General features: G+C 44.6%; 1 protein-coding gene and 1 long non-coding RNA gene across 9 annotated transcripts in view; one reads left to right on the top strand and one right to left on the bottom strand.

Moving 5' to 3' along the window:
* Positions 1-2,002: 2,002 nt before the first annotated feature.
* LOC139050821 (uncharacterized) lies at positions 2,003-7,275 on the top strand. 2 transcript variants are annotated; one of them, XR_011509097.1, is made up of 3 exons: positions 2,003-2,288; positions 5,616-5,877; positions 6,522-7,275. It is a non-coding gene; the product is annotated as an uncharacterized lncRNA (long non-coding RNA). The 2 variants fall into 2 exon arrangements; XR_011509096.1 differs by having other exon boundaries at positions 6,519-7,275.
* Positions 7,276-14,584: 7,309 nt separating this feature from the next.
* The window catches only part of LOC139050762 (octapeptide-repeat protein T2-like), a 58,533-nt gene continuing 47,812 nt past the window's right edge, over positions 14,585-25,305 (bottom strand). For all 7 annotated transcript variants that reach the window (XM_070527476.1, XM_070527475.1, XM_070527479.1 and 4 more), the window contains 3 exons: positions 21,454-21,522; positions 21,144-21,353; positions 14,585-18,176 (listed from right to left, as the gene is read on the bottom strand). Coding sequence is in view for 1 of the 7 variants with exons in the window: in XM_070527482.1 (XP_070383583.1) it covers positions 21,519-21,522 (4 nt within the window). In the remaining 6 variants the exon portion in view is untranslated. The remainder of the gene's footprint in view (positions 18,177-21,143; positions 21,354-21,453; positions 21,523-25,305) is intronic.

Below are 25,305 nucleotides of genomic sequence, written 5' to 3'. Positions count from 1 at the left end.
TGTTGAAACAAAAAATGACTGAATCCAGTTTGAATAGTAAGAAGTAATGCTATATTATTCAAAAAAGAAAACAGAAGGAAGATGTTAGTAAAATGCACAGCTAATAAATTACATTCGAATAAATGTAAAACCTATTTCAAATCGAGTCGAGCATTTTCAAATACGAATGAAAAGGCGGTGCTGTAAGGATTGGGAGGTCAATCCCACCGCTCGTAACCAGTTGTCAAGATTGGAGTCGGGCATGAATTGGATGGTGGCTGGCCCATGCCGTCGTCCAACTTATTCACGCTGAGGACTTCGTTGAAGGGAAGGACTGCTTCTCATCGAGAACGAGGAATATGGGTTTATTTACAGTACCTACATAAGGACGTTAAAGTTCATCAGTCTAGCATGACTGCGAGAGAAAGTACTAAGCAACCGCACAACAGCTGCTTATATATAAACACCCTGCCCTCCCTAGATCCCTAGGTGAGGGAAAACGTTCGACCAGTGATCGTAGCTAGCCGAGCCGCCTTTTATAGGGAGGGCTTGCACACAAACTTTCGCACAGCTTTCACGGTCTCCACTGAGGCTAGAAGCTCTTCGCAGAACTCGGGGCTTACGTCTGGAAAGGTGCGTAGGAGGGTGCCGCCAAATACGCTCCCCCGAGAACTCCCCCGCTCACGGCAGACCAGATCGGCGGTGGCGTGTTCAGTAACAAAGCAGGTTCGTCGAACTCATCCCGGCAATCCCGCGACGAAGAGTCACGGATGCGGCGTATTGTCCTCCGCACACAGTAGACTTAGTGGCGCCGTTTGGCTAGAGAATGACGGTGGCTTTCCAGAAAATGTCGACCGCCGTCGCACCCATGGCTGGCAAAACTTTGCATGTTGGCGCCTCAGGCGGCCGTTCTTATCAATGCATACATAAGTGAATATTTTCGAAGATGACATATTTCTAACCAATAGCAAGCTCATCGGTATAAGGCCTGAACTTTTTCACAACTAAGTTTCTCTCTCCCCAGCTGGAAAGTCAACCTCAACTGTCCAGCCCGTACACAACATATCAGTGTTTGGTTTCACTGCTTTAGAGAGTATATTTCGGCTTGGATGAGGGACACCTGCATCCGGGCGTGAGCCAACACATTATTTTTTTAGCTCAAGCTCCTTCAAAAAGGCAGCGGCATGCTTTCTTTCCCATTCATTCCTCAATGTGCGTCGCTCCTTTCTGTTCTCATCCTCCTTCCGCCACGCTTTCGCCCCACAGACTATTTGACGCATCCTCTTGGTCAGCTGTACAGCCAACGTATGATTTTTTGGACTCCCGAGGGGCCGCGAAAACGTCCGAAAAAAAAAAATGAATGAATCTCATTCACTGCCCTTAAGGGCTCGAATTGCCACAGGCACGTAGCTCTCAAGGCCTGGCAGTACTACACTTATTAGGCATATATCTGCGCGTGCCAGGGGAGTATAAGATCGGCTGTCTACTATCGCGAACAGCCAATTTATTATGCAAAGACCCCCTGGCACACATCGGCCTCTGCGGCCCCAACCCACGGGCCGCCCTGCTTCCAGCTGTGATCCGCCCGCAACCGCGTGGGTGCCCTGGAAATCCTGCGCCGCCTGCTTTGATAGAACCTCGGGTGCTCTCCTGAGGCCTCCGTTTGTCTGTTACATCTATCCTTCAGGAGCAGTGCTTGTAGAAAACGTATATCGTCGCGACTAAAAAAGCGACCCGCGACATATAGAACACTAGTCTGAACCTTGCCCACAGGGATCACCAAATGGGGCGTCCGAAGAGGCGATTGGAGGATTGGTGGACGAAAAGTAGCGAAACGACAAAAAACGGAGACGTACAAAAGCACAGTTAGTCATACGGGATCAGAAAATTTGGGTGTGGGAGTTCATAGTGTTTATTTTTTTATTGTTTTTTTAGGTAGGACATTGTGGCGCAACCGACTACCCCGTTTCAAAGGAGACGCTCATAACATCCATCCACCTATCTATCCGGCTAGCATGACAGAGCCAAGCCAAGCGTTAAAGCAACAGCTATGGTGGCCGAGTGTAGGCGAGTGGGGAGCTTGCGCGGAGTTTGTGAATTTGTAAGCCAGGAACCGGCCGAAGAAGGACCTCCGTGTTGCTTTATCGGTGTAATCGTGGGACTTCCGTGATGGTCGTCTGGCATTCTCAACCTAATTCACAGTCCAGCCGCCTTCCTACGCAGCACGCACAATCCTGTAGCATTGTCAACACAGCGACAGTCGCAACACATGGATTCTGATTCTCCGATAGTAGCCAGATATCAGTGTGGCAAGTATTCTTGGTCATATATTAACGAGGGGGGTATTAGTGTCCATTTCGGCCTCCGCCGATTGGCTGGACCCGTGCCGGTGAGAAGGAGACTGGTTAAGGGCGCCTGTCTCCCATCTCACTGGTACCCCAACCCAGCCAATCAGCAGTTCAGCGACAGCCGAAATGAACAATCCACACTCCCCCTCTCCAGTGAGGAGGGGGGAGGGGAGGGGTGCGCGTGTGAAACGCGGTGATTGCTCCTTTCGCTCCGCAACGTTTACTGGAAGGTGGAAGGCTGAAATTCACGTTTAGCGAGGAAATGCAGCTATTAGAAGAGCGCTACGGAGGTATAACAATGCAATGCCATTGGGGCTTACATTCAGAAATGCAAAGTTAGGTTGAAACATGGCCAAGGCTGGAAGTAAACCTAAGAGCAGAATGTAGATTAATTAGCCTTGAGAGCTCATCAAAACAAAATGTAATATGAAGTGGTATAAGAAGACATCGAATACGCTTTTGTTGAGAAATCCGCAGAGTATAATCAGCCTTTCTACATGTCTCTGATAGATTAAGAAAAGGCATTTGATTCAGTAGAGATACCAGCAGTCATAGAGGCATTACGTAATCACGGAGCACAGACCACCTACGTAAATATCTTGGAAAATATCTACAGAGATTCAGTGCAATCTACAATGGGGATCCCTAGTTGTGGAAAAGGATTATACTCGCAGACAACTTTCTGTGGCTCTGAAGGGAAAGCTACGGGACGGAGCTATTGCGCAGGTGTTACCACGCCGAGTAGTCCGCCAGCATTTTACAGTGCTTTTGTTTGCTCGGAACAGACGGCGAATCGACGCAGCTTCCACGTGCGACAGTTGCGCGTTTCCCCAGACGCTGAAGGGAAAAGCTGCAAAATAAGTAAGCTTTTACATTCAGTAGGGTGTTCTGTCTTAGTTAACTGTTGCTAATAAGGTACTTATGTTTTCTGTAACGTGGATGAAAACGGAGGACTCTTTTCAGATGCCCTCTCACTTATGCACGTTTTGCTTCCGTAGCTTTCCCTTCATAGCCACAGAAAGTTCTCCCCGAGTATAGGTCACCGTGAGTATGCTTACTGACCTGGAGAGGCAAAGCAGAAGGGTGGGTCTGAAAATTAATCGGCAGAAAACTAAAGTAATGTTTAACAGTCTCGGAAGGGAACAGCAGTTTACGATGAGTAGCGAGGCACTGGAAGTGGTAAGGGAATACATCTACTTAGGGCAGGTAGTGACCACGAATCTGGATCATGACACTAAAATAATCAGAAGAATAAGAATGGGCTGGGGTGCATTTGGTAGGCATTCTCAGATAATGAACAGCAGGTTGCCATTATCCCTCAAGAGAAAAGTGTATAACAGCTGCGTCTTAGAAGTACTCACCTACGGGGCTGAAACAGAGTATTACGAAAAGGGTGCTACTTAAATTGAGGATGACGCAATGAGCTATGGAAAGAAGAATGATGGGTGTAAGGTTAAGGGATAAAAAAAAAGCAGATTGGTTGAGGGAACAAATGCGAATTAATGACATCTTAGTTGAAATCAAGAAAAAGAAATGGGCATGGGCAGGACATGTAATGAGGAGGGAAGATAACCGATCGTCATTAAGGGTTACGGACAAGATTCCAAGAGAAGGGAAGCGTAGCAGGGGGCAGCAGAAAGTTAGGTGGACGGATGAGATGACGTTTGCAGGGACATCATGGCCACAATTAGCACATGACCAGGGTAGTTGGAGAAGTATGGTAGAGGCCTTTGCTCTGCAGTGGGCGTAACCAGGCTGATAATGATGATAGGTCACCGACCAATGAAGGCCCAGCTCTGAATCCACCATCGGCCTCATATCCAATTCACCTTATTCTTGCTACACATTGCCGATTTCTTTTTGTTCTAGAGAAGCTGCCAGAATTTTTTGGCGAGTTCTTGGATATTGCGATTGATGATCCTAATCCTGATAAGGTTAACGCAGTCAAGAACTTTCCTGTACTTTGCTCAGCCAAAGATGTAGGCAGCTTTGAGGGCTCATACTCTTATTTTCGTTGGTGTGTTAAAAATTTTGTGGATATCGCCCAACCACTGACTGACCTCAAGAAGGACACGGCATTCTTTTGGGGCCGCAAACAAGCCGACACCTTTGACACCCTCATCCGTTTGTTAACAACGCCTCCGATATTAGGCCACTTTGATCTCTTTGCACCAAGTCAAGTTCACACAGACGCCATTGGCCGTGGCATAGGTGCTGTCCTCGCCAAAAAGCAAAATGGAGTCGAGTGTGTCATTGCCTACGCCAGTCGCCTCTTGTCCCCTTCAGAGTGCAATTTTTCTATGACCGAGCACGAGTACCTTGCGCTGGCGTGGGCAGTGGCTAAATTTTGCCCTTACTTGTTTGCCCGCCCATTTTCTGTTACCACAGACCACCATGTCCTGTGCTGCCTATCGTCACTGAAAGACCCAACTGGTCACCTTGGTTGCTGGGCACTCGGATTACAGGGGTATTCTTTCGTTGTGATGTACGAGTCCAGCCGCTTACATCCGGATGCCGACTGCTTGTGTCATCATCACATCAATCCTCCCAACGACGACGAACAGGATGCCAACACTTGCCTTGTGGGCATTTCTGACTTTTGCGACATTGTTAACTGAGCAGCACAAGAACAACTCTCTCCAGTCAATCATTGAATACCTGACTTCAGGACAATCAGATCACTCCACCAGAATGTTCGTGCTTCGCGACGACATTCTTTATAGACCTAACATCAGCTATGATGAACCAGATATACTGCTTGTCCCTCGTCATCTCATGGTTTTGAAAGAACACTTGTGCAGTTCCCATTAAGTAAAAAATTATGTTTGTCGGCACACTGTGGGATCCCATTTGTTGTGGCTGCTCACGCTTCATACATCTCCAGCCAGTCATTGAAGTCGGTGCCATCGGTGCCGCAGAAGTTTCCTGGATCACGAGGATGCATGAGTACGACAGTCGACGCAGGAGTTGCAGAACTAGGCACAGTCTCCTGCGACATCGGTGAAGAACCGAAGTAACGGCCACTGCGAAGCTCAATTCTGAGTCGTTACCCCGCACCTCCACCAAATGCTACGAAGAGGAAGCCCGATGTACAAATATATTTACAACTGTTTACATGGGCAAAAGTTAATGGTAATCGCGCAGGCTGGTACAAAGGTCACAGCTCTAGGAGACAGTCTATCACTTCCTCTTCGTCTCACTCTTGTGTGCACGGTCCTGTCCAAACGCACCGTAACAATGTTGCTTTATGCTTTATCGTATGTTCTCTGTCTCTCTCTGTCTGTCTAGGTTATAAAGCAAAATCTTGCGAATTGCAGTAGGCACCAGTCGGTGCCTGCAAGATCCACCACAGTGATGCAAGGGGATGCTGCTACGCAGTGTGACCAGAAAGCAGACATTGTTTTCAAGTCCACATGGTGTGAGGAAGGCATCTCCAAATCGACACAGACTGAGTTATTCACTCTGAAGGTCTCCAAGTGGACGCAGTCTGATGATCTGCAAGAAAGCTGCTGTGCCTCTGCACTGCTGGAACTGCCATTGCCAAGCAAAGGTACGAATAGCTACATGGACTCATTGGTACGGCATATTCGACTTTGTTGTAGTACAGGCAGAAGAATGGGTACAAAGAAAGGCACTTTAGACAAAAACACAGTACTGCAAACACGTAATGGTGTGTTTGTCTAATGTGTCTTTCTGTGTCTGTTTCTTTATGCCTGCGGTACAACAAAATAGAAGCAAGGGTACACCCTCAAAGCATTGTAAGTGAATAATCATCATCAACAATGTATTTATGGGGGCACTAAAAAGAAATGTTAACTTAGACTGGATTTCAAAATTGCATATCTGCAATGCCGCAAACACGAGTCTTACCATGAGTGGAGCGTTGTGATAATGCAAGATTTGGACATCATCTGCTTGGCATTAGTGAATATAAATGTGGCTCTAAGACACGAAAATATCTTCAAACTCTGTGATGGAATAATAGTGTACTTATGTGGCAGCTCGGACCCAAACATTAAGAGGAACTTTCTTGAGTTTGCTTTGCTAATAAGTAACCCTCTGCTGCCAAACAAATTCAGGTCGAGTTTTGAAAGAATGAATGCTTCATCTGTAGAAGTGTTGCTCTTTATCATTCACAAATATTGAAAGCACCTTCATTGCCTAACACATGATCTTTTTGCTCTCTTTCAGCAGTGCCTCTGGTGCCTAGTAATTCAAGGAAAACCAACAATGGAGTACAGCAAGATGCGGAAGTTGATATCACAAAAGATGACTATATACTCGGGAATGATGCTGACGCGGCTTTGAGCAAGCAGACGGAAAGCTCTCCCATAGTCATTGCCTATGCCTGCACGCTTTGCTCACTGAAGTTCGAGGAGCTGGAGGCCTTAACCTCCCATGTACTGACGTGCCCGTGGCCTGAACCATTCCAGTGTGTCCTGTGTTCACAGACCTGTGCAGACTGGAAAGCAACGCTGGTTCATCTCGTATCTCACTTTGACCGCACCTTGACAAAGTGCCCATTTTGCAAGTGCATATTTGATGGTAGGAAATCGACCATGATGAGGCACATCCAACGGCAACACGTGCACGTCAGGGCATTCATGTGCAACTTGTGCTGGGCCACATATGTCAGCAGGCATGACATGCTCGCACACAATCGTAGGTGTCATGCAAGGAAGCCATGAGAGTTAGCAGAGGAAGCTTCTATAATTGATAAAAGTAACATGCTCACTGTAATGGAGCACATAATAGAGAATTTTAGTTATGGGGATGCAAGCTGCACGTTGGGGGACGCAAACCACTGGGTGTACAAAAGAACCTAAATCAAGCCCAAAAGAATGCGAAGGGCCCACAGTGGTGTTATATCCCCCAATGGTTGCCTGCAGATTGTGTCCCCTAACTAAATCTCTCTAATATATATATTAAACATATACTTTTATCATAACAGACTTCTTTTTTTGCATGTGCATGTATGTATGTGTTTATATATGTATGGTGCCTCAGCTAATTTTAGCCAGAGTTTAAAAATATGTGAATGCCACGTAGCTGAACAGAACCAAGGTGAGATTGTTTGCCATCACTTGGAGATACTCAAATTATTTTTAGTTCTGCCTAATTAGACAATTATTCTCAATTTATTATGCAGCTTCTCAATCAAATATTATGATTAGATAAAAAATGCCAATGAGAAAATTGGAGAGCGACATGAAAAACTCCTGATACAGCTTTCTGTTGCTCAATATATGCTACATAAAAGTTTTTCAGAGTGTGAAAGAATTGTGCAAAGGCATGCAAAATTGCCGCGCGACCGGCCGCTCGAGGCACTTTGCGTGCATTCGTGGGCTTGTTTCGCATTCGGAAAAACACTTATGTAGCACATATTCAACAACAGAAAGCTGTATCGGGAGTTCATGTTGCTCTACAATTTTCTCATTTACACTTTTCATCCAATTATGTTTGATAAGTTGATTAATTAGTACCCATTATGTTAAGTATAATAAGAAGATATTCATATCTCCAAGTGACGGTATACATAGTTACCTTAGTTCTGTCCAGCTATGTGGCATTTCCATATTTTTAAACTCTGGCGAAAGTTAGCAGAGACACCTTGTGTGCGTGTGTAGAGGCGTGCGTGCTGGGTATTGACAACTCCAGAATCCGTTACTTGTGCTGGCAAGACTGTCAAAATAAACAAGATGGCTACGACATCCAGGTTCACAGCAGCTTTTGCTTGGTGCTGCTTTCACATGTTTCTTGTTCGTGGTATCGAATTGAGGTGTTTCGCCAAACCCGAAAGGGTACTTGCTGCCAATTACCTTATTTTGATCGGTCTCAAAGATTGCAGTGACGAAATTACAGAAATCGTTGTGCTGTGTGTGCCAACATCCTGCCTGCCATTGAGCCGCATTGGATATTTTAAGACAAACAGCCCTTCAAGCAAGCCATAGGATTAAAAAAGGGAAGTGTTTGTACGTAACAGGTCTCCGAAAGGTGCAAGCTCTTGTTTAATATGTTGCTCCACTGGTACATGCACAATACTCGACTGTTTTAACCTTCATTGGCAACTCCACACTGTGACTCGTGCTGTATATCACGTATAGCATCTCAAAATATATAGGCGGTGATGTCCGCCTTGCTTTCAGAAGCTAAATACGGATATTCTGCACTGAGGCTAAAAACTAATTTTACGTTGTCAGTGCGACATCATAGGATATAAAAACAAATTAGAGTTAGAGCGTCGTCTGCTCCTTTCATGAAAACCTGAAATCAGTCACACATTGATGTTTCCACCGTGATTACACTCGTAATGGCACACAAGTCTTCCGACATCTGTATTTTTTGTTTTCATTTTCGAACTTGTGCGTGGCGGTATCACAATGATTTGAGAACTATGAGGCATTCAGCGAATCCCACGATAGGAGGCCCCTTTTCGCTTCAAGCTTGAACCTGGATGGGCTGTTTCTTGGCGAGGCTGCTAGGGGGCGAGATTTAGTTGGAGTTTCCAATAATCCAAGCAGAGCAGGACGAAGAGGCCAGCACCAGATGCACATACGATAAAAAAGTGGGTTGACTCCGACAAAAACACTTCACAGCTTGCAGCTTATCTCGCAATGTTGCAATGAGGAAGAGAGCTCTGCAATCCATAGCCCCTCGATAAAATCACTCAAAGGCAGCTACTTTATAGCGATACTTTCCGCTCAATTTCATGTTGCTCATATCAGCGACCATTCAGTCAGTGGATCAGCTGATTGCAGTGATACCGTGTGGGAGTGTCGCTCTGACCATAAGATGTCTATCAAGTTGACATTTCCAAATTCCCCGAGTTTTACATGTTTTCCCTGAGCGTCATTGCAAAATTTTCTTAATGAGACAGAACTTTCTTTTATTACAGGACTGTAGTTTCATGTCAAGACTGGCTGACACCATGTTGCCCAATGCTGTCACTTTAGTGAGCATGTTGAAAGAAAAATGACTTAATCCAGTTTGAATAGTAAGGAGTAATACTATATTACTCAAAAAGATAACGTAAGGAAGGCGTTATTAAAATTCACAGCTAATAAAATATATTAAAACAAATGTAAAACCTATTCAAAATCGAGTCGAACATTTTCAAATACGAATGAAAAGATGCATACATAAGTAAATATTTTCGAAGGGATATTTCTAACAACCAATAGCAAGCTCATTGGTATGAGGCCTGAACTTTTTCGCGACTAGGATTCTCTCTCAGCAGCTTTAAAGTCAGCCTCAACTGTCCAGCCCGTACACATCATATCAGTGTTTGGTTTCACGGCTTTAAAGAGTTGACTTTGGCTTGGATGAGGGACACCTGCATGTGGGCGTGACCCAACATTATTTTTTTTAGCTCAAGCTCCTTCAAAGATGCAGTGGCATGCTTCCTTTCCCATTCATTCCTCAATGTGCGTCCTTTCTGTTCTCATCCTCCTTCCACAATGCTTTTGCCACACAGACTATTTGAAGCATCCTCTTGCTCAGCTGTACAGCCAACGTGTGATTTTTTGAACTCCCTAGGGGCCACGAAAACGTCCGAAAAAAACGGATACATCACAGGCACACCAGAGAAGGCCTGCCAGTACACTTATTAGGCATATCGATGCTCGTACTGTGATAGGAGACGGGAGTGCACAATTAAGGAAGATACCATGCCAAGTGCCCATTCCCACGCTTAAAGGGACACTAAAGTGAAAAATGATTTTTTCTGCATCAGTAAATTACCGTTCTAGAACACCAAAAACACCACTCTTACAACGATAAGACGTTTGGTAATCCAGAAAAAGCGCAAGAACGAAATACGGGTGGCGACGCCTACTTAAGTTCCCGCACCTGGGGGCTGTGACGTCTTGGATTTTGATGGCATCTTCTAGAGCCTACTAACTATATATAGCGGTAGATTGACTACATTGTCTTCGAAAGGAACCAAATCTTAAACATGGGAAGTTTCGGGAACCTTTATTCAGCCAACGCGGCCCAAATGCGAAAACATACTTTGGAATCCCTGACGTCACGCTGACGTACCGGCGCTTGCGTTTCGGCGCGAAATTCGAATACTGATACTTGGACCTTCATTTTCTCATCTAATAATCAAACTATTGTTTTGAAATGACTGCCTGCAGTGTTCTCAAACAACGCTTTATTAGTCTAAACTGATTTGTTGTTTCGCTTTAGTGTCCCTTTAAGCTTCACGAAATACGTTGCGTATGCTTCACCGCGTACCATTGCTGTATTGAGGCAAAGCTAACTTTCGGAAACGGCTATTAGGCAACGCGTCACGCTTTCCGAGCTTCGAAGCGAATCGCGTGGATTACAAAGGCGGAGTCGGTGCCGTTGCTGACAACGGCGAATCCTTTCAATGAAAAACTGCACCGCACGGCAGGAAGCTTAATAGCGTACGTAGAGGAAGCTAGGCCTAGCGTTGGCGCGTTGGTGGATACGGCTGCCAACGTATCTGCGTGCGAGACCGCCGGTTCGAGGCGGCGAGATAATCAAAATGGCGGCGTTGATGGCTTTGATTAATGCCATTTCGGACCTGCAGTCAAGGCAAAAAGTCCGAAATGTCGGACGGCGAAGTGTTCTTGTGTCCTAAACTTCAGACGTTCTTATGCATTGACTCTATAGGGTACGTGGTGGTGCCGCTAAGCCGTGCAAATTATCAGGCATGTCCGAAAAATCGGGCGTCTGGAAAATCGGTCGTTAACTGTACTCTGGCAACTCCTCGAGTCGATGACACGGCGCCAATGACGATTCGTTGCGATTCCTCTGTTACTGGGGCTAGCTTTAACGCGACTGACGTTCTTTTTCAATTACGGCCAATTTTCTCTGATAGAAGCACAAATTCCCCGAGAATTTCCGATTGGTAGGCACTCTGGACCACTAAGGGTGTGCAAAAATAAGTAGCAATGAAAAAGGCATCACTACAAAATCGCAGCCAAAGTTTATCAAGTGGCCATGCCCAATCTCTTGTCATGTTTCCCACACGCTCTTCAAAAATTTGCGCCCTATGAGGCATATTTTGTCCCACAATGATAATGGTACGTCCTCTCTTACAAGCATTTCCTTTACCGATGCGAGCATGGTACATTCAGGTCACTATCACCATATGCATTGTCAGCGTGATGTAGCATTCTCTGCGAGAAAATGCATAGCGAGTGCACGGTTTTCAGGCAAGGAAACACAAGCAGGGAAGATGATTACTGTTGTGGGACAAGATAAGCCCCAAAGGATGCAAACTTTTTAAAGTGTGTATAGTATCGTGGAGGTGATAGCGCAGAGCAATTTCTTCGACTAGCCTGGCACAACTATGACCAAGTCAAGCATTATAGCAGCATGTATGGTGGCCGAGTGGGCAGTTTGTGTGTATTTGTATAGTGGCTAGTAAGCGGAAGCCAGGAACGGTCCAAAGATGCACCTCTATGTTGGTCATCGAGCATTCTGAACCTATAATTCACAGCCCAGTCACTTTCCTATGCAGCGGGCACTATATTGTAGCATTGTCAATGCAGCGGCAGTCGCAACGAATGCATTCAGCATCCCCCCCCCCCACCTTCCCTGGGGGATTTTTGTGTGTCTACCTGTGTGCTGCACACCACAGCCACACCGCACTGCCTTGTTCACACCTTGGTGAGGGCGCCTTTCGCTCCGCATTGCGTACTGGAAGACGGAAGGCTGAAATTCACATTTAGCGTGGAAGCGCGGCTATTAACGGAGTGCTGTGGCGGAATAACAATGTAATGCCATTGGGGCTTACGTTCGGAAACGCACAGTCGTGCTGAAACGTGATCAAGGCTAGAAGTAAACCTAAGAGAACAATGTAGATAAACAAGTTAGCCTTGGGAGCTCATGAAAAAAAAAGAAATGAAGTGGTATAAGGTGACATTGGATAGGCTTTTACTGAGGCGAGGGAAAGGGCAAAATATCTTGTAAAAAGAGGCTGAGACAGAGAGGACAGCAGATCAGCATCAAGGATGTTCAAATATTTTGGTGAGCAAAATGTGGATCCCCATTTGTGGAAAAGGACTAGGCCGCTAAGTATTACAGGTCCTAATGCAATGTGGAAAAAAAGCTTACACAGACAGTGTGAGCACTGGTTAGAAAAAATGGAAAGTGAGGCATTGTAAATCTATAAATTATTGAAGAGATCAAGGACAATGTGACCTATAAGTCAAAATGCAAAACAACTGTTACACTGCTCTGCTAAACATTGAGGGAGAGGAGCTTGGGGCTGCAGATGACGATCTGCTTCAGTGACTGGCCTGCTGTGGACTTGTCAATCGTGCACACATTGTAAATACATTTCCCGTCTAGCTTATTCTCTCTCCAACATGTTTGGTGGAAGTGCCGAGTGCCGCTGTGCACGACAGAGCTCCGAAGCAGACGTAGTCTGGCCACTAACGACATGACAACCGACAAACCGGTGCCGGGACAGCCACCCTGCCGACAGAGGCAATAGCTATCATAACACCAACAGTCACCTTGCCTCAGCCCCGCAACCCAGGAACGTTTTCCGAAACCGACAATCTTGACATCGATGAGCGGCTCCAAATGTATGAGTGCATCAGTGCCCAAATAGATGGGACCAAACCGTTACACTGGAAAACCACATTTTCTACCTGAAAAGCACAGCAGTGGTCTGGTTTCAAAACCACGAGGAAGGACTGACAAGCCGGGAGCATTGCATACAAAAAGTTAGTGACATTTCACTTCGTGGACGAGGGTGGTGCGCAAGCGTATAGGTGCTATAGTGCAGACAATGCTATCAGCCCTCGGTGCACCTAGACACCGACAGCTTCTGCATCGCAGATCGTGTTCAGGACAGGGCTCGTGCGGCCACGCCATTCGCAGCAACCACCGGAGAAGAATTCCCTGTTGTATGCATTTGCTTACTATCTAAATTACCCAGCATGGTGTCAGCATGCACAGGCTAACATACACTTCAAACTCGATGACAAAATAACGGTATGCATGTCGCTGTATGGGAAATTGTCCTTGCACAATCTTGCCAGTCTAACGGAAACCCAACGTGTAAAGCAGTGCAAGTATTGTGCAGTGTTGTAACTACGAAGAAAAAATTAGCTGCCAAATAGCTTTCACAGCATGTAAGTGTTTTTATTATATTCACAAAGCCTGACTGCAGTTGAAGTGCTGCAATATTTTATAAATACATTATATATATATATATATATATATATATATATATATATATATATATATATATATATATATATATATATATATACATACATATACATACACATACATATATATATATATCTGAGTGTGTGTGTGGTTATCATTCTTAAACTTTCCACAATCTCTAAAAATTGCCCGAGGCAGATGGCAAGATTTTCGTCCATGAGCTGTATTTTTCAAAGAAGCACATACTACTAGCATGAGAAATTGAAACATTCAGTTTTAAAAATTCGCAAATTCTTAATTACTATACAGCACATATCGTAATTTTCAAATTGCAGCCAGTGAGTTTGCAAGGCATAACCACTCTGAACAAATTTCCAGAATGACACCAGCTTGGAGAAATGTGACATCAAACTTGCCCTAAAAATCCACTGTTGTGCTATTTTGACGAAATGCTCTTTGATGCACTGAAACACGAAACTGACTGGAACGCGCATGTATTCTACACTTTAGAAATATCTTGAAAATGGAGTCATCCTGGAGATTCATTTCAAATAGATATGTCTTAGAAACTTACCGGCTAGAATTTGAAAATTTGAATATGTGCCGTAAGTTACTTAAGAAGTATTTGTTAATTAGTTGAATATTTTAAAATTTCTCATGCTAGTAATGTCTGTCTCTTTGAACAACACAGCGCAAGAAGAGTTATGCTATCTACCAAAAGCAATTTTTTTAAATCCAGAAAGCATAAATATATGATCCGCCCAAATATTAACGCCTACCTTCAGAGAGATGTGCCTTGAAATTGAAAGTCTGGTGTTTTACGTGCCAAAACTGCGATATCATTATAAGGCACGCCGTACAGGGGGGCTCCAGATTAATTTTGACCACCTGGGGTTCCTCAACTGGAGCTTTTGCATTTTGCCCCCATCAAATTTGACGGTGGGGGCAACGTAACCGCGGCAGACGCAGATGAGCCTTGGTCAGGTAAGGATGTCTTGCTGCCACATATTTTTGAAAACAGCTTGGGCATAGCAGCAAATTTTTTTTTTAAGAACGAAGTCTTGAGGTCAGCATTCTCTGACATTTACAGTGAATCCCTGTGCCAAGATCATCATTTACTACAAGTGTGAAATGCATACGAGAAAATCTTCTAATCAACGATGTGCAGTAATAAGCCTGTTGCATAATAGCCCACATGGCCCACGGACTTCCTACCTATGTGCTAGGCTCGCGGAAATGTGACATGTAATACGAGCGAAAACAAAAAATAACATAAGGCTATCTGTGTAGGCACACACTGCGTATCACAATGCCAAAAGTCGCACATGGAGTCAGTGTCACGAATGGAGACAAAACATCACACAGTGTACTATGTCACCCGGTCACAATCTGTTGCCTGACCCGGCACATCTTATGTAACACAGCAGCACCTTTAGAGTCACTGTTTCAATTTCAGATTTGCTCCTCATGATGTCGGTGTGAACTGGTTGTATATAGTGTAGAACCTTGATACGTTCCCATTACGTATGTTTTCCCGGCGCCAACATTCGCAATCGAGAACACAAAAAAATGACCCAATAGAGTTACGCTAAATTTTTACCGGTTCATGCGTTCCAGAAAAACAAGATTTTTCGGCATCAACATTCAGTACGTCGCCAAACTGCCACACAGTTTTCTGGTCGCTAGACCCCGTGTACACAAAAACATGCGCGAGGCACGCGCGATCGAGAACAGTATATAGCTGCCCGCAGCGGCAGCTTCACTGCAACACTTGCTCGCCTGTCTTACGTGAAAACGCCGGCACGCATTCAGTTTCTCATTTCGGCACTAGCAAATCTCCAGGGTCGTCGCACGCGGCATCCACAGCTATCACCACCAATCCTATTTCGATAAGCATTTTCGCCTATCTGTTTCAGTGCGTAATGCCGTCGGAAGCGTAGCGCACGCTTTTAATAGGTGATAACCGAAACATGCTGCCATTCCTTGCTGCAGACTGCAATCGCACACATTTTCCAGCCACTAGATTTCATGTGAACAAGGCATGAGGTGCACGCGATCATGGACAGTATATTGCCGCCCACCTCACGCGAAAACCATGGGGCGCATAGTTTCTTATTCCGGTGCCAGCAAGTCTCCGCCTGGGTCTTTGCACGCCGCAGTCACAGCCATCGCTGCCAAACTTATTGTGATAAGCATATTCACCTACCCGTTTTACAGAGCATGGTGCATAGTGCCAATGGTATCATATACTGCAAGCTTTCAGTAGGCGCTTTTAGTAGGCGTGCCGCCGTTCCCTGCTGCAGGCGGAGCGATGTGGGCATCACATTTCGCTTCGGCGGCATCCGGCCTCACTCACCATCTCGATTTCGTTTCAGCTTCCCGTCACCCTCTTAGAACACCACGCAACAGGAAACCAACAAAACGGGTCTCGGGCCACCGGACCATGACCAGCTAGACCAGCTCGACGCGCGTCGGCGTCTTGTCCCGCAAGGATTTGCGCGACGCTTCGCAATTATAAACGTAAACAGTAGTTGAGACTGTCAATATTGTATTGTTATTTTGGATCATACGTCTTCCCGGTTAGTCCATTCTTTTCTCTCGTTTTTTCCCCCAGAACGTATGAACGAGGTTCTACGACTCTAGCAGGTGACACCACAAAAGTCTTCTCTCATTGCTTAATTGCACTTGTGATAAAAAAACTGTGCACAGCATGTGAAAGAAAAATGTAGGCATGCATCAAGTAATTTAATGGAGCATTAAGTCACCTATCTCATGCAGCAAAATATCACAATTATAACAGGGAAGGCATCAACAGTACCACCAAATAAGTGAAGTGACATTTCTGTGACCAGTAGCCATAGTGCATAGCCTGTGCTTGCAACCACAACATAGTGCATTGGCTACTGGAAGCACAAAAGTGCACAAATATGTGACTTGATGTAACCTCAAGACTACAAGTTGTATTTGTAATATACGAAGTAGATCCTTCATAGGAAGTGTCGCAGATCCTAAACAACTGCACTGTGAAAAACATGAAGCGAGACTGCAATACTAATGGCACTACTCTCATTGCTCATGCAGAATGGTCTGTGGAGTACAAAACACAGCAGTACTACATGTACAGGGACTGTTAGGGCTCTTTGGTTGGACGGGAACTGGCACAAGGACACCGTGGGGGACAGGGCAAAGGATTTGGTAGCAGTAGGAAAATGTCTATAAAAATACGAAGCAAACCAATCCTAAGTGAAATAGGATAATGTGTAAGAGAATAGCAGTTAACGTTGAAAAGACTTCAAAATAACAAATGTACAAAACAATGCAAAGCAAGATTGCCATGCAGGGGCACTTGCCCCAATGCATGTATCAAAAGAAATGAATATCAGTAACAACAATATTGGTACGCAATATTAATTACATATTTCTAAATGAAGTAATTAGTGGTTTTACAACCCAAGGACTCCTGGCACAGTGTTATGAGAATGCTATATGCTCGCTTGTTGAAGACCTGCGTCAAGATTTTGGAAGATAGTGCAGGTCTTAAATAAGCAACTACAGTGTGTAAGGAGATGGTGTCAAGTGTGCCAGAGTGGACAGCCCCAGTGAAATTGTGTGGCATAGAACAGGAACAACAGCACAGTGCGATTGAGTGATAATTACCCCACAAGTGATAATTACAAAATTACTGCAATTACAATGCATGCAAACCTTGTTGCACAGTGCCAACAATGCGCAGTTGCTATACCATACTAGAAAGGCACATACGTGGTGCTACCTCACCGAGCAACACCATAATATGCCGACTTATAGTTAACTGAAGCCAATACAAACCAAATTTGAGCAGCTTGCTCACAAAGTGATCACAGTGCAAAAGGTCAGGGGTCAAGCTGAACCTCTGCTTGGTAAAATATTTTCGAGACAGTTCTGAGTTTGCACAAATGCGTGTAAAATGAAAAGCTTGAATCTGAAAGTAATGGAGACCCGGTTAGATTGGCTCCATTTATTTACAAACTCAAGTGAGCCCTCGGCACACTTGTACACTGCTGTTTCTCAGCAATCGTGACACTGCGTGTGCCGCTGGAATGTCAACTTGCCCTCAAAGCTAGCCAAGCTGCTCACCAGTGAGTCGATGAACATGAATTCGCAGGCTTTTCTTATAACGCACGACTTCGGACACTAGCCTGACTTGTATAAATTTTGCGCCAGGTAGCGCCGTAGAATGTGCATGAGAAGATCGTACTTGTTTGTGAAGGATGATTGGAAGACGTTGCACATGAACTCTTTCACAGTCAGGTGTCACTTTGTGTCGCATCGTCGCCAGGTCCTTGTGCCAATCGCATGCTCACGAAAAGGTCACTTCGCTCCCGATTCCCTGAGATGGGCCTGCGTCGTGCTCCAGTCTGAACAATAGTTAGAGCACAAGTGACACTGATATGGCTGCGAGCACGGCCACTTCTCCACATTGGCGGTGAGGGATCTTATCTCCTGAAATTCTTGCAAGCAAAATGTGCAGGCGTATGCAACACCCGTTCACTTCACTGCGGCAGCGGGTGAGCTTGCCTCTTCACAAAAAATGGCACTGGTTCCCACTTGCGCTGGGCAGTTGCCTCTGGCAGAAGGAATCATCAGCTGCGAGACACTGTGGCACCACTTGAAGGTTGGCTCCTGTCAAACTCGCACGGACTAGAATCACACCTGAAATATAGTAGAAATTTTAGTGCCCTGTGCTGCCAAGGAATATTGCAAGTGAACATGAATATTATAGTAGCAACAGTGAAAAAATTGGTGGAACGTGCAAGGATATATAAAATCTGAAGCATTAGTGAAGTGCCACACAAAGCAATGCTTGACGCTCAGCAACACTGGCGACATATTGGAGCGACAAGGCCTTTCGCGTACTTGACAATACAGTACTAAGAGAAATAAAGCTCAAGAAAGGCACGCACACATAAGAGCGCGGCCTTTATTGTTCTCATCCATTTTGGCACAGTTTTGTAAAGTATGAATGTTCATCAACTAGCCCAAGTTTCCCTGCTACAGGCCTTGCACGTTAATGTGTATCAATATTGGTAAACCTTGAACACAGTTCTATTTTCAGCAGGCAACTTGGCACAATTGAAAACATTTAAAAAGCGACGTGTGCTCATTTCAGGAAGATAAATAGCAGCACCAAGTATGGTTATGGTTAATTCTGCTTGCCGAGTAAAATTTTATGGCAATGAAACTTCGAGCGCAGCAAAAGATGGAGGAAAGCTTAGACAACACAAGTTCTCACTCTAGACTGATTTTCACTGCATGCATGCTCAGTAAGAAATCACAAGCATGCAGTAAAAATCAGGAGTAAGTGCTTGTGTTGTGTGCCTCTTTCTTCATCTTTTGCTGCACTCTAACTTTCGTTACTATACTGAAACACCAACTGGCCCACCTACCCAAAATGTTTAGGTGCCCTTTTACGTGGCAAGAAAAAATGAACATTGCAACAATGAATATACTTTCACATCTTAAAATACTTTCAGATCTTACTGCAGGCCTTAGCGACTAGAAAGTTGCACATGTGTATGCTAATAGAAAATGGAACTGTATACTAACACATTTAAACCTCAACGTAATAAACACGAATATAATGAATTATCAGATACTATAATGAAGCAAATCTAAGATTTTTTTCCCCAATACCAGCAGTTATCAATGTCTGCTTGTAGTTATTCTCGGATATGAGAAACGCATGTTCGTGTTGGGTGTGACTTTGCTACGAGGTAGGACTGTATCAAGCGATAGTCACACAATAAAATTGTTCTACTTGATTTGATTAGCTATGCTCACAACAAGAGCATTTAATTAAAATGAGGCGAGATATTATCAACCATGACAGTTACGTTGTTGTGGGCAATGTTGTGTCAAGAAAATCAACAATAACTTTTAGAAAGTCAATTAAGTAGTACACAGCAGCGTGCATCTAATCATTCATGCGAACATACTCGAATGCGCACGAATGTACTCGCGTGTGGTGCAGCGCAATAAAAAGGTGCCATTTTTCCGTTCCTCTCGCTTCTGCGAAGGCAGTGCCGTTTGTAAAAGTTAACTTTCTTTACATCACAATATTCATGGAAAAAAAGCGCGAATGCCTATAAATTATTTTTGAACAAAATGTACAGTGCAGTTAATAATGTCTGACTTACATCAATCTGTTATCAAGTAACAGTTCCTTTGCCCATGCCCCCATTTCGCCAGAAATGGGGCCACTGTTGCAATCGGCAAGTTACATCACAGATCAGCTGTACTATCACCCTATCAGCTGTACAGAAAGACTTCCATTCACATATTCCACACTATGTTCTGTACTGCAACATATTCCTGTTTTCTTTAATGCATCCTCAAGCAGTTTTCATTTCTTTCTGCTACGTAAGATTCCTATGGGAAAAGATATCCAGTTTGCGTGGTCATGTACCATATATATCCATAGATATCCTGATGTACCATTTTTGTTTGCTTGCGCTTTTTTTTCTCTTTCATTGTATTATATAGCTTAATGCTGTTTATTGGATCCCATAAGCTGTTTACATTAATGTATGTAACCCCCCCCCACTGTAATGCCTAAATGGCACTGTGGGTAGGAGAGTACATAAACAAATAAATAAAATAAATAAATAAATTGTTAAATGGGCACTAAAGGCAAATACTAAGTCGATGTGGACTGTTTAAATAACATTCCAGAAACTTCGTGACGCTTGTATCATGCCAAGAAAAGACTTAGTTTTGAGAAAGTTGCATCTGAAGGGTCCGAATAACTTTTTTGAAATTCCAACCTTCCGCCACCTCACCAGGGGGAGTGGTGACATTGCGTATGCCATCACCACCCCTTGCTGCCGTCAGCGAGTAAAATGGCGCCCAACAGACGGCGGTACCGAGCCAAGACAGAGTGGTGAATTCGCCGCTGCAGCTGCTTTTTGGTCAAGTGGTGCAGGCCGTTCGGGCATCCCGCAACATCACATGGAAGTTGAGTTCTCTGCTACGTGCAGTGTGTGCGAGTTTCGTGAGCCAGCAAAACCAGCGCAGCACTACACGATAACAAAACTACTGAAACACGAAAGCATGGGCGGCGTGGAGTCGAGTGAAAACGAAACCTTTCGACTGCTTGCATCGTTGTGAAGGGCAATTGCAATGAGTTCTTTTCTCTAAAAATGAAATAAAACTGGACAAGCAGCATTTTATTTTGTCTTATTATACTATACAAGGATATTTTTTTCCAGCGAGTGCTTGAGTACTAGTGACATAATTTAAATGAGGAGTGCCTTCGTCATCGGGCAAGTAGTTGAATGTCCCGGAGGCGTCTCAAATCATGACCTGCATTTACCAGAATTTCTCTATTATTAAGGCTCTGTTCGCGACAATATTCGCGCTTTAGAAATTCTTTAGCAGTAATCTACCACTTTAGCTTGACTTAATGTTTGCCTTTAGTGTCTCTTTAAGCACTGCAAACATGAACTCCCTAAACTGCTACAAAAGTGAACTCGTTCAACAGGTATAAAAAAGTACGAAAGCATTCTGGTTTGACACCTTGCTTCGTTACGTCCAGAAGCGTAGCAGAACTGCCTCTGCATTGGTATGCAATTTGCAATGACTAAGAGTGAAAGGAATTCTGCATGAAAACACGCATCGCACCTCTTTCTGGCCGCAGTTGCTGACTGAACTGCTTGTTGTTGCTGTTGACTGAAATGGGCTGCAATGGCTGCTGTTGAGTGAACTGAGTGGCCGTGTAGTTGTATGCCACATTCTCTGACTGCATCTCCCAGGAGATCCACGCATGAAGGAGCTCCGCCTGTGTCAACTGGGAAGTGGCCTCACTGAAGCAGCAGGTGGACTTGATGGGATCTGTACAACAGAAATTTGAACTCATGATAAAAAGACTTCACATAGATGGGTCATGAAACCGCACTTATGCTCTGTAATGTTCTGCAACAAAGCGGGTCACCTTTTCATAGCCCAGATGGCCCTGGTTGAGGTGGCAGCTCCTGCAGGTGCCCAGGGCTAGCAGCATCACCTGGAAAAAATTACACAGAGGCCTAGTTACTGAGTTCACATTTCACACTAATGAGTTGCACCAAGCAACAGCAAACAAGGATAAGTGGCAGTAACAAGCACAAAACATGCTTCCAAGTTACGAGAATAAAAGCACAGGTCACCAGCATTAACTGCATCCACACTAAGTTTCGTGTTACATTCACCACCATGACCATAAGTGGCGCTCACTAAGACTTATAAGACCAAACCTTGTGTACGTATATATATACCCAAGAATGTCGATTTGGAAACAGCCGATGCGACAGCTCAATGGTAGAGCCTCGCACACATAATGCAGAAGACAAGGGTTCGATTCCTACTGACGGCAAGTTGCTTTTTCCTCCACTTTCATTCCCATTACCTAATCATTTCTACATTACAACTAAAACAAATTATTTCGCCCATGCTTTCGTTGGCTCCATCTTTTCACAACTGACAAAAATTGGGCACCTTGGTTTCCCACCTTCTCGTTCAGCATGTGCACAAGTGAATGGGTTTGCATTAAAGGGTCTCTGAAACAGTTTTTATTGTATGCCTAGACAGAGGGCACCTCTCAAGGAATGCTTTCTCACAAGAGTTATATGTCAGCACACTATCGAACAAATACAAGTGGTTAAACCATTACCCTCTCAAGCCACAACATTTACACCGTGCGAACATCGTTACTTCCCACCTCCTTCATGCAGTGACACAAATGTCTGCTTCTGGTTGATTTAAACTGAGTGTTCCTGCATCTTTTTTCTATGCAGTTTTTCTTGTTAAGCCTGGGTGACATGGAGTGAACCTTCAGGAAACTTGGCGTGGCGGATAGATACGCGCCAGCACGATGTCCAATGTTCACTGGCTTGTGCTACATGAGGCAAAATAAGAGACGAAGCCTGCTAGGTGCTCGCCACATTGGTGCAAGCGTATATCCAATGAACAAACTACAATATAGCTGTTTATGGTGCTCCTTTGGCTCGACAATTGTCTGGCAGGACAAATTAAACAAGACGCATAAAGTATGTCGAAATACGCAACTGATCCATTTGGCAGTATTTGCCAGAAACTAGCACACTCGCGAATCAAACCCGCTGTCTATGTGTCTAAATTAGCAGACTAAGGTAGAAATTACATTAAAGCTCTTGAACAAAGTAGAGATCTAATGTGCACCTAATAGTTTAGGAAGAAAGAAAGTCACAGTTTTGCTCAATAGGCAAAGCACTGATTGTAATAGCAAATCAGTAGATAGCTATACGAAGCAAGGATAGTAGTTTTATCGTCTGTATAATCTTGTAAACATTTGCTTACTAACTGAATTAACGACGATATAATATGTAAGCGCGACTGAACGAGGATGTAGGAACACACACACAGACACCGCTGTTTCTGTGTGCGATTCTTTTGACATCCTCGTTCAGTTGCGCTTAAACATTGTATCATGAATTCAAACCAACTAGCCCGCCGCCATGTTTTAGCTAAATTAACAAGCACAATGTCACACGCTCATGGGTATAAACATGAACACATCTCGCTCGATGAGTGCAGAAACTGGCTGTCAAAATGCTGGAGTGAGGAATCGTGGCAGCAGCAGCGATCGAATTGACCTTCGTGCATCTCTCGCTTCAACGTGAACAAAACGTCAAAAGCACAGCGCGTACGAAGCTACCGGCACTGCGCGCATTGCAAACATTGCAGATCTCTTTTAAGATGAAGTCCTTGTGGGTGTGCACTTTGGCCTGGTGACGTCGCATGATGCCCGAACGGTTCACGCCACTTGACCAAAAGCAGCTGCACCGGTACGGCCGTCTGTCGGACCCTCTTTTACTCATCAACGGCAGCAAAGGATAGTTATGGCGTATGCAACGTCACCACTCTGCAGTAGGGTGGTAGGAGATTTGAATTGCGATAAAGGTATTTGGCAACAGACAGCAAGCTTGCTGTCTGTTGCCTACAAAGTATTTGCTAAGGTAATCGCAAATAGAATCAGGAACACCTTAGACTTCTGTCAACCAAAGGACCAGGCAGGATTCCGTAAAGGCTACTCAACAATAGACCATATTCACACTATCAATCAGGTTATAGAGAAATGTGCGGAATATAACCAGCCCTTATATATAGCTTTCATTGATTACGAGAAAGCATTTGATTCTGTCGAAACCTCAGCAGTCATGCAGGCATTACGGAATCAGGGTGTAGACGAGCCGTATGTAAAAATACTGAAAGATATCTATAGCGGCTCCACAGCCACTGTAGTCCTCCATAAAGAAAGCAACAAAATCCCAATAAAGAAAGGCGTCAGGCAGGGAGATACGATCTCTCCAATGCTATTCACAGCGTGTTTACAGGAGGTATTCAGAGACCTGGACTGGGAAGAAATGGGGATAAAAGTTAATGGAGAATACCTTAGTAACTTGCGATTTGCTGATGATATTGCCTTGCTTAGTAATTCAGGGGACCAACTGCAATGCATGCTCACTGACCTCGAGAGACAAAGCAGAAGAGTGGGTCTAAAAATTAATCTGCAGAAAACTAAAGTAATGTTTAACAGCCTCGGAAGAGAACAGCAATTTACAATAGGCAGCGAGGCACTGGAAGTCGTAAGGGAATACATCTACTTAGGGCAGGTAGTGACTGCGGATCCGGATCATGAGACGGAAATAACCAGAAGAATAAGAATGGGCTGGGGTGCGTTTGGCAGGCATTCTCAGATCATGAACAGCAGGCTGCCATTATCCCTCAAGAGAAAAGTGTATAATAGCTGTGTCTTACCAGTACTCACCTACGGGGCAGAAACCTGGAGGCTTACGAAAAGGGTTCTACTCAAATTGAGGACGACGCAACGAGCTATGGAAAGAAGAATGATAGGTGTAACGTTAAGGGATAAGAAAAGAGCAGATTGGGTGAGGGAACAAACGCGAGTTAATGACATCTTAGTTGAAATCAAGAAAAAGAAATGGGCATGGGCAGGACATGTAATGAGGAGGGAAGATAACCGATGGTCATTAAGGGTTGCGGACTGGATTCCAAGGGAAGGGAAGCGTAGCAGGGGGCGGCAGAAAGTTAGGTGGGCGGATGAGATTAAGAAGTTTGCAGGGACGGCATGGCCACAATTAGTACATGACCGGCGTTGTTGGAGAAATATGGGAGAGGCCTTTGCCCTGCAGTGGGCGTAACCAGGCTGATGATGATGATGATGAAAGGTATTTGGACCCTTCAGATGCAACTTTCTCGTAAGCTAAGCCTTTTCTTGGCATGAAACAAGCATTGCGAGGTTTCTGGAATAGTGTTTAAGCAGTCCACGTCAACTTCCACGTCCATGTCAAGCATCACCCATCTACGCCTTGAGCAGACACCAAGGGAAGGGCCCAAAGGAGAAGACATGAAGGGGAATAGGTCATTGACTTCACCACGTGACAAAGGCAGTGACACTTCCCTAAGTTTCCGAAGGAAACACTGATGACCACAAGACTGCAAGGGTTTACTTAAGGCAGTCTCGCGCCCATGTTAGGCAGAACCGTTCAAGACTCAAATAGAGTCACAACCATGTACCAACGAAGTGAATACATTCTTTTCTACATTTTTTTTCATTATCACAAAGCCCGCCTTCATCGTCATCTCCCATTTCTTGTGGTGAAGACCCACCTCACCCAGTCGAGATCGTATCGACGCTTTCATACAGAGCGCTTAAATGTGCCTTTTAATGATCAAGACTTACACCACTGACTGCTTTACACAAATGTCAAAATCGTTTCAGGCTCCCTTTAATCTAGGGCTCATGCCG

This window comes from Dermacentor albipictus, chromosome 10 (genome assembly GCF_038994185.2).
Source record: "Dermacentor albipictus isolate Rhodes 1998 colony chromosome 10, USDA_Dalb.pri_finalv2, whole genome shotgun sequence".
Classification (NCBI taxonomy): domain Eukaryota; kingdom Metazoa; phylum Arthropoda; class Arachnida; order Ixodida; family Ixodidae; genus Dermacentor; species Dermacentor albipictus.
This window is presented reverse-complemented; position numbering and strand designations above follow the sequence as displayed.